This window comes from Hippocampus bargibanti, linkage group LG02 (genome assembly GCF_051943395.1).
Source record: "Hippocampus bargibanti isolate YZ-2025 linkage group LG02, ASM5194339v1, whole genome shotgun sequence".
In the NCBI taxonomy this organism is placed as follows: Eukaryota; Metazoa; Chordata; class Actinopteri; order Syngnathiformes; family Syngnathidae; genus Hippocampus; species Hippocampus bargibanti.
In genome coordinates this window covers 21,749,312-21,759,303 of record NC_142735.1, presented here as the reverse complement: position 1 = coordinate 21,759,303, position 9,992 = coordinate 21,749,312, and the positions used below count along the sequence as shown (strand labels likewise).

General features: G+C 38.8%; 1 protein-coding gene and 1 long non-coding RNA gene across 2 annotated transcripts; one reads left to right on the top strand and one right to left on the bottom strand.

Annotated features, from left to right (window-relative positions):
- Nucleotides 1–319: 319 nt before the first annotated feature.
- On the bottom strand, nt 320–5,837 carry LOC148901956 (phospholipid scramblase 2-like). Its single transcript, XM_088990113.1, has 8 exons — nt 5,718–5,837; nt 5,260–5,297; nt 4,825–5,102; nt 3,798–3,840; nt 3,512–3,732; nt 2,767–2,928; nt 817–978; nt 320–737 (listed from the first exon to the last, which is right to left on the bottom strand). The coding sequence occupies exons 2-8, from the start codon at nt 5,264–5,266 to the stop codon at nt 678–680; spliced, it is 933 nt and encodes a 310-aa protein (XP_088846239.1). The 5' UTR covers nt 5,267–5,297; nt 5,718–5,837; the 3' UTR covers nt 320–677.
- Nucleotides 5,838–7,579: 1,742 nt separating this feature from the next.
- On the top strand, nt 7,580–9,987 carry LOC148901955 (uncharacterized). Its single transcript, XR_016114209.1, has 5 exons — nt 7,580–7,722; nt 9,193–9,276; nt 9,370–9,503; nt 9,700–9,769; nt 9,849–9,987. It is a non-coding gene; the product is annotated as an uncharacterized LOC148901955 (long non-coding RNA).
- The last annotated feature ends 5 nt before the right edge of the window (nt 9,988–9,992 follow it).

The following is a 9,992-nucleotide window of genomic DNA, read 5'->3' as shown; positions in this document are numbered from 1 at the left end:
CCAGCAGTGCCAATATTTGGGGGCGGGGGGGCACCTTGCGCTTTATCCAATGCGCTGCAAAAGTATTTGTCAACTTCCTGTGTTCTTAGCATATTTATCCCATAAAAATGTTTCAGTTCATCAAATTGATTTTATTATTTTTGTGCCTTGACAATATGAAATGTAGAAACCACATTTTGTATTTCCTTGGGGTATGTGTGCTATTAAAATGTCTTTGATGAACCAAAAATTTTGTGTGTAATGAATTTGAAAGGCAAATATTTTTTCATTGCACTGTGAAGAATATAAAAAAATAGCATTGTAATAAAAAAAAAAGACATCAGTAAATAAGCTTTAATATACAAGTATAGAATAATGGTCTGATGGCAGACAGTGTTTTAAATACAATTTCAAATGTGTGAAAGAGTACAAAGAAAAGGGACTACATATGCGGGATCAGATCAGTGGTTAAACAAACAGGCACTTCCGTCGGCGACTGGCTCTCGGATTATTTTTTTAATCCTCCTTTAAGAAAGTAGGGTTTTTTTCCTCTTTGGTAAACTGCATATAGTCCATTTCGGACAACCCTGTTTATGCAACACATGTTGCCCACTTCAATAAAGCGGTCATATTCGACCCAACATACGCAAAGTGGATCTTTGGAGTGGAAAGCGGCGGTCGAACAGAATTTTGCTGTTTTAGGAGAAGACGGAGCTGCGCTGGTTGGCCTCGCCCACTTTCTCAAAGAACATGAAATCCTGTCAAAAGGAAACAAAAAGGTAAGTGCTCAGTGATGCCTTTTGAAACAAAGCAAAATGAAAAGGAGGTAAAACGTACAATGAGGAAGCAGGCTCCCAAGAGGACGGCTTTCATTTTCACGTCCAGATCCAAAGGGAACTGGATGCCAAAGTTGTCCGTGTCGGTGAAGACTTCCTTCAAGAGGCCGCTCCACTGCTTACTGATGCGCCCGATTGGCTGACCGCCATCTTTTCCCCTCAGCTACCCACCCGAAACACAAAAGTCACAATTTTACAACAGATGAAGAAGGATTTGGATTGTTTTTAAGTCACTCTACCTTGCAGTAAAATAGTTGAAAAAGAGTGCCCCCCCCAAAAAAAAAAAAAAAAAAAATCACAATCAGAGTAGAATACAGTTTATCAAAAAATAAATAAGTCAGCTATAGTGGAGAAAAAAATGTTTTTCCTATTTTTGAAAGAAAGAAACAAACAAATAACTAGATAAATAAATAAATGGCCTAGAATACAGGATATCAAAAAATAAGTCAACCGGAGTGAAGTAAAAAAAAAACAGTTTACCCTTTTTGTAAAAAAATACAAATAAAAACGTATTTGGACTACAGTACAATTTATTAAAAAATAAACCGCACCTGTAGCGGGGTTAAAAAAATGTTTCCTGTATTTGTAAAATAAATAAATACATCTTAAATTTAAAAAAAAATCATATTCGGATTAGAATGCAGTTTATCAAAAAAGTAATAAGTCACCTGAAGTGGAGTGAAAAACGTTTTTCCTCTATTTGTAAACTAAATAAAGGAACAAATAAACAAACATTTTTTGTGCGGCAAAAAAAAATTCCTCTATTTGTAAAATAAATAAATAATAAATTTTAAAAATGTAAAAATAATATTCAGACTACAATACAGTTTACCAAAAAATAAACAAGTCACCTGTAGTGCAGTAAAAAAATTCCCTCTTCTGTATTTGTAAAATGAATAAATAAATAAATAAACATATTCGGACTCGAATACAGTTAATATAAAAATAAATAGGTCACCTGTAGTGGAGCGAAAAAAATGTTTTCTCCTTGTAAAATAAATACATAAATAAATAATTTAAACCATCATATTTGGACTAGAATACAGTTTATCAAAAAATAAATACGTCCCCTGCAGTGGAGTGAAAAAAAATCCCTCTATTTGTTAAATACAGAAACAAACACAAACATCTGACACAATACAGTGAGACCTCAACTTACAAACACCTTAACTTACAAACTTTTCATCTTACAAACGTCAAATTTCTGAAAATTAAACCTTATAATAAGCACTATTTTCATAATACATACCCACCACGGCTGGCGGAGTGATCTTCGGCGGAAGCACACGACCGAACAGCACCAGAGGTTAAGTTACCAACAGTCCTCATGGAAGGTGACTCTCCTTCCATGAGCCATCAACGACCATCAAAAAGGTCAATAAAACTTTATTTTACAGCACAGTTTATTTCTTTAATTACAGTCCTCATGTAATGCGCCTCTCTTTCCAAACAGCAATTCCCTTTGACCTTCGACCTCCAACGCCATTCCATCAAGCCATAAATGACCATCACAAATGTAAATAAAGTGACTTTATGATACAATGCAGTGTATTTCTTTCATTACAATACAATAGCACATTTATTATACATATAATAAGGTATGTTGTGTGTAGTTTTAAGGCTTATTTAGTTGAAAGGTATATTTTATGGAAACCCGGAAACAAATTATTCCCATTTTAATGGTTTCCTATGGGAATTCTTTTTTTGAGATACACACTTTTCGCCTTACACACTCTGTCTGGGAACCAATTAAGTTCGTAAGTTGAGGTCTCACTGTATAAATAAATAAATATAAATAAGTCACCTATACTGGAATTAAAAAAAAACATTTTTTTACTAAAATAGGTTGAATTCTGGTAATGATCCAGAAAAACAAAAGTGGATGACAACGAAGCAAAACGAACTAACTAAATAAATATAAATTGAAAAAAAGATTTCTTAATTGTTTGACCTCAAAGTTGACATCCCCACAGCAGTTGCATGCGAAGCAGGGGCCTTCTAACTTCATCAAAGTCTCTTTGTTGGGCCCCTGGATGGAGAACCGTGGGAGGAACGGGTGCCAGTCCTGCTTGACGAAGCCCACAGTGGTGCCCGGCGGCGCCTGCACTTCCATCTGTGGGTCATTCACAACAACCACACGATTCACATTTCATTTCCTCGCTTGGCATTTTGACCATAACATTCCTAATCATTAACAATTGCATCGAGTCGCGGGTTCAGCCAGGTTAGGACACGAAACAGCCTACGTAGCAGCGAGGTGGTTTCTGGATCACCCGAAAAAAGGGGACCTTCCCATTCCAAGGGACTGTTTATGCGAGGATTGATCGGCAGGTGATTCATTGCCAGTGTACGATCGTCGCGTACACGAGTCGGATGAGCGGCTTGGTCTATGACAGCGTATGAGCAAACATTGCGCTGGGAGCGTGACTCCAGTTAGGAGCGTACCACAACAGACCTGCAGTGAAAGGAGAGCACAAATGACCTCCTGTCCAGTCAAACTAGTCACGCAGGTTTTCCATCTCAAAACCACAAGTGAGTTTGAAAAAAACGTCACAGAATCGGGACTGGATTTGACAGGAATTTGGTGAATAGTTTCAGATTCAACTTTGCCAGCGACAGCGCGGAATAGGTGGATTATGACTGAGGCGCTCAAGATAAAATCACATTGAAGCAAAACATGTAAAAAGGAAGCTAACCTCTTGCAGGCAACACGGACACCAGCAGGAAACACAGCGGAAGGGCCGAATGAGGCGAATGACCTCGCGGTCGCTGTTGTCTTTGATTTTCATGTCAAAGCTCCGCAAAGAGCCGCAGCAATTGCGCGTGCAGCAATCGTTCTTCTCCTTGGCTTTGTAAATCTTCTGGCCCAGGCTGTTCTTGATCTCGTATTGGTTGTTGGTCTCAAAGCCGATGAATGCTGGCAAACGGCAATGAAATTCATGTGGAACCCTTTTTGGCAGGGGCGGCGCCAGAGCAACCTACCTTCCAGGAGCTCCACTTTTTGATGGATCAGAATCTGGTCAATCTGTCAGGAGAACAAAGAAGGAATCTAATTACAGTAAAGTCTCGTTATATCGATATCGGATATATCGATAGTCCCGGTTATATCGATACTATTTCTATGCACGCACGGAGAAAATTACATGCAAACAGGGTCGGATATATCGATAGTCCCGGTTATATCGATATTTTTTCGGACTCCCTTGAATATCGATATAACGAGACTTTACTGTACTTGCTTTTTGCACTGCACTTGGCCCATAAAATTGCTCAGAATCTTGTAAAATGCATTGTTCAAAGTTGTCATTATAAGTGCCTTGCACGCTGGGTCCGAGAGGACAGTGATTTCATCTGTGCTGTATGTCATGCATATTAGCATATTTGACAATAAAGCTGACTTTGACTTTGATATGTAGGCTACACCTTCCAAATACAGTATATATACAGTATATACAGACCGACGGACGGACAGACAGACAGATTATGACTACTTTAAAAAGGCTAGATAGTCAACTAGCTCGATAGCCAGTTAGCTAGCTAACTAGCTACAGGTGGATAGGTAGATTGATAACTAGCAAGCTATCTAGTCAGCTAGCTAGCTACAGGTGGATAGGTAGATAGGTACATAGGTAGATAGTCAGCAAGCTGGATAGCCGACTAGCTAGCTACAGGTGGATGGGTAGATGGAGACAGACAGACAGACAGACAGACAGACAGACAGACAGACAGACAGACAGACAGACAGACAGACAGACAGACAGACAGACAGATAGATAGATAGATAGATAGATAGATAGATAGATAGATAGATAGATAGATAGATAGATAGAGTATACACACACATTTGTACATATTATCAATTATTTGTTTTATTCCGTTTTTAATGTATGTATTAATAAAAAAGTATATATAAGTATAAATAAAATATAAATACATACTGTAAATATAACAACATAAATAGTGGAAGCGTATAAGCCACCAGTGGTAAAATTCTGAAGAATTGAGTTACCTGAGTGAGGTATTCAAGCCCTGGCGGTACCCCAACGGGGACAACAGCAACCGGGACCGGTGCAGGGATAACGGTCCCGGGTGACCCGTCGTAAGAGGGGGCAGCCCCCATTGGTCCCGGTTGAAACATCACAGGAGGTGGACCTTGGTTGTAGTTCATGTTGAAGCCTGGAGCGGGGGCTTGAACGGGTTCCCCATAACCACCCTGAAATGCGGGATACGGGGCCACCGATTGGCCCCCGTGGTGAGTCATGGGGTAGGGGCCCTGGTGGGTGTAACCTGGGGAAAAACAGCCACAGGAAGCTTGATGTGGTGATGGAATTTTATAACAGTGACCACTAACATTGAGATTAAAAAAATTGTGATGTGAGAGGACTGAGGGAATCTTGTTAAACTGCGTGAAAGGAAATAAAACAAACGAGGAGGGGGCTCTGACCGGACATGATGATGGTGGTTGTAACTTCCGGTTACTTCCTGGAAAACAAAAACAAAGGAAAGAGGGTTTCAACACAATTAATGAGAACGTCAAATCAAACCGAAACACAATTAAAGTTTTGATCGAAAATACGTGAATGCAGAAAAACTGTAACATAATAAACATTTTAAAATCTTATAAGAAGCTAATTGCGTTTCCATCGGTCGCGTTGAATGTCCTACTTACGAAGCCTTGAGTTGAGGCCGAGTCGCTTCGTGCGATATTTAGATTTAAAAAAATCTACGTTTGTGATTAAAATAAGGTTTAACGGCGACGTTTAAGCGTACGAAAAAAAACAAGAATAATTTCCGTCCTTCTGTCCGTCCTTTGCGACTCGTCCGACATCGAGCCCCTGGGACGAAAACAAATGTTTTTATGTATTGTAGTTGTTGTTTACAACACCGTCGAAGTAAATTCACCTGTTGAATACGCGATAGTTTGTAGTCCTCCAAGAAACAGAAAGCCCACACTGGAATCGTTTGGGTGGAAAATATTTTGATGATTCTTTGCAACCGTCTTCCCGATTCCTCCACGCCCCCTTTTTTTTAACTTTGCCTCGGGCGGGGCCTGGGAGGGGGGGGGTGATGCGTGTTATCACGCGGCCTTAATTAAGTGAACGGAAACACCCAATCCTAATCGCTTAACATTGAATGTCCATTCAACGGTTATGGGTTTGATGGACGATGACGTTTATATTTGCGTCGATTTGACTTTACCTTCTGCGATCAGAGGGTTTGTGGACACTGACGTTTGGCTTTTTGCTGTTGTACCACCTAGTCCACAAGAGGGCACCATTACACACTGTTGCATAGCTCCCATAAAACTGACGGACCAGACTGCACTTATTTATCTAATTTTGCTAGCTCTTCGAACCAGTATTGGGTTGAGTAAAAAATGAAAAAAATAAAAAGAATCGACTCCCCTTTTCCCCCTCGTCCTGTCATTCACCTCATTTTCACATATGATAATTACACTCAGGACAACACATAAACACACGTGTTTTTTATTATTATTATTATTATTATTATTATTATTATTATTATTATTATTATTATTATTATTATTATTATTATTATTATTATTATTATTTATCTCAACGAATTCGATTTTCAAAAAATACTTGTCGATGCTGCTTTTTATTTGTGTATAAATAAAAAATAAACGCTTGACATAATCGGTTAAAGAACAATTAAACTTGGATTACCATTTACGAATAAAGTGATTGAATTATGTGAAGCAATTGTGGATGCATTCGTTGTTTTTTAGTATGGTATTTAGTTGAAATAAATATTTGAAATTAGAATGAAAATATTGAATTAAAAATGAAAGAATAAATTACATGAATCAACCCATGGATATTACAATCAGTATTATTTATTTCAGTTTGGAATGGCTAAATTAGCCGATGTGGGTTCGGACTGAGCACAGAGGGTGGTCCCCATCTGCACGAGACCTTTTGATGAGTCCTTGATAAGGACGCTAATCAGTCAATGAGTCAGAATACTGGAGCCGACTGGTAGGAAGAGAGCAGACCTGCTGAACTTGTGGGAATACGTAGTGCCGAGTCACCACAAAATCTTGCTGGCAGTATCTCGCAAACGAAAGAATTCTCACGAGAAAACCGTGATCATTTCAAAGGGAGGGGGAAATTAACGCCATTATTCATGTGGGAGAGAAAATATCGATTTTAAGAAACAAAGTACAGTTAATCTTTAACAATTTTAAATTAGGCTTTTCGAATATAAATGTGTACATCAGTTGCAAAATGTATGACAACAAATGTGAGTTGCAAAACTATTTATTCGTGTATGTCTGTGTTACACTGCCCCTAGTGGCTTTGACAATCATCAGAAGAAGCAGCACAATGAATAAGTACAGTATATTCTGATTCACACGGCTCGTTATTCCTCATGCTGTTTTTAATTGTGTTAGAATTGCGTGTTTTTAGACAACAATTTAAAAAAGAGTGATTTTTTTTCTTATTAAAAATACACTTTTTGTTCTTGATTTTCACGGGCTATTCAAGAACGGAGTTACCATCAGGGTAGCTGCATGATTCACACCTGGCAAAATTGCACCATAAAAATAAAAGTTTAACTGTTCCAAATTACAGAGGAAAATTAAATGACATGACCAGAATAATTTCTGGTAAGTCCTTTCTGAAGACGTGACAAGATTGTTACGATACGTTCTTATCTTGGCATGTGAACGTTTGCCAAGGCGTGTCGCGCACATTTTTTCCTGTTGTTGATAATGTGAAGATGGAGATGGAACGTAATTGTTTTGCTTTTAGCGTAAACAGCCCTGCGCCATTTAAACCCACCCTTAAACGTGCGGCTACAAAAAGCTTGCAAGCCGCATTTACCCAGACCCGCATCACCACATCGCCTTCATTCTACATACAAGCTGGAACGCTGTGAAGAGGTAAGAGCTTCAGAGGACAACCTGAAAATTTTATTTCCATTTCAAGTCTTAGAACTTCTAAATTGGCGAAAATGAAGTCAAGATTCTAGGAGGGACAATTCTGCAACACATGGAGAAAAAAAAAAAATCAAAGAACAGATTTATAGTTGGACAAGGAAATTAATGTATTTTGCCCCCCAAAAATCATAAAATGTTCAAATTTGATTTTTTTTTTACATTGGGCAAAAATACATATTTCCTAATATCATATATATATATATACAGTAAAGTCTTGTTATATCGATATTCGAGGGAGTTCGAAAAATATTGATATAACCGGGACTATCGATATATCCGACCCTGTTTGCATGTAATTTTCTCCGTGCGTGCATAGAAATAGTATCGATATAACCGGGACTATCGCTATATCCGATATCGATATAACGAGACTTTACTGTATATATATATATAATGCAGTGGTGAGACCAGCCATGAAGTTTGGACTGGAGACAGTGCCACTGAAGAAAAGACAGGAAGCAGAGCTGGAGGACCTCCAGCTCTGCTTCCTGTCCTCCAGTGGAGGTAGCAGAGCTTAAGATGTTGAGGTTTTCTTTGGGAGGGACCAGGTTGGATAGAATCAGGAATGAGTACATTAGAGGGACAACTCATATAGAGGCTTTGGAGAGAAAGTCAGAGAGGCCAGACAGAGATGGTTTGGACATGTCCAGAGGAGAGAGAGTGAGTGTATCGGGAGAAGGATGCTGAGCCTTGCACTGCCAGGCAGGAGATCAAGAGGAAGACCGAAGACGAGGTTTATGGATGTGGTCAAAGAGGACATGAAGATAGCTGCTGTGAGAGAAGAGGATGCACAAAACCGGGATAGATGGAGGACATTGATTTGCTGTGGCGACCCCTAAAGTGAAAAGCCGAAAGGAAAAGAAGATATACACAAGGAAATACATTATAATTAGATCAAATGTCAAGTTTGCAAGACAAAATTGAAACAAAATTGTGTAAAAACAAAGAAACCCGTAATTTTAGAAGAGATTTTTTTTAATAAAATATGTCATAACTTTACTTTTGCGGGAGTGTAAGTTTCAAATTTTACAAAGAAAATGTGCCATTTAAGAAGAAAGGTCATTAAACATTTTTACAGAATTTGATCCCCAAAAAATAAAAATTCTCCTCATTTTCCAAGGAAAATCAATTTGACAAGGGAGGTTGTCAAATGATTATATGATCTCATGAAAGTTTTAACAGTCATCACAACATCATACACACGTTTTTCAATTAAAAAGCAGATGCCGTGTCATGAATAGCTTCTGCAATATTGCCCTAAAGCTTGGTTCAGATCATTCATTGTTTGAAGCTTGTTTTTTTTTCTTTCAAAAATTAAAAAAAGAAAACGTTCACTTGTAGTTTGGATTATATTGATCCTGGTAAAAAAAAATATTAACAACCCTTTGTGTATTTCTCCTTCCTGCGTTTTAGATGCATTGTCCCAAGTGTGTACTATCCTTGTTGACTTTGTACCTGTTCCTGGATGTTGCGGCTGCAAGACCCAGGATCATAAAAGTAACCCATCCTCTGGTTTTGAGCGTTGCGATTTGCTATGATGGGCTTCCGATTTCTCGTTATTCTCGGATGACGTGTCTCTCATCGCATTAGGAAGTCAGCACAGTGGAACAGGAGCAGGATCTGACAGCAGTCTGGGACATCTCTGGCATCAATGGCGAGCGCAACCCGAGGCCAACGGCGGTCCTCTACACTCGCCACAACCAACACACCAGCAACCAAAGGAGGCAAGCAAAAAGGAGCTCTTTGAAATCACAACATCCACCGAAAAATGCCAGTCAAACTGTCGCAAAGGAAATACTAGCAACACAAAATAATGTTACTGTATTCTGTTTTTGCAGGAAAGTCAATTCGTGAGAATAAAGAAATTGCGAGCATAAAGTGTGATTGTGAGGAGACTAAAGTGTTGCTTTCATTTTCAAGGAGGAAGGCGAAGGTGGCTCGTGTGGATTCTATTGGCAGCTCGCTGATGTCGACTTTCCGGAAAGCAAAGGTTTTCTTTGCAAAATCCACCAAAAAATGACAAGCGCTTGATTGCTTTTCAATAACGTTGGCTTTTTTTGTTGTTGTAGGACTAACCAGACTAGGAATGACAAGACTGGCCTTCCAACAGAAAAATCATTCGCGTTGTATTAATCGAAGTGGCTGTTGACCGGCTCTCTCTGGCGGCTGATTGAGAGCAATGAAGCATTTAAAAAATACTATGTACACTACGC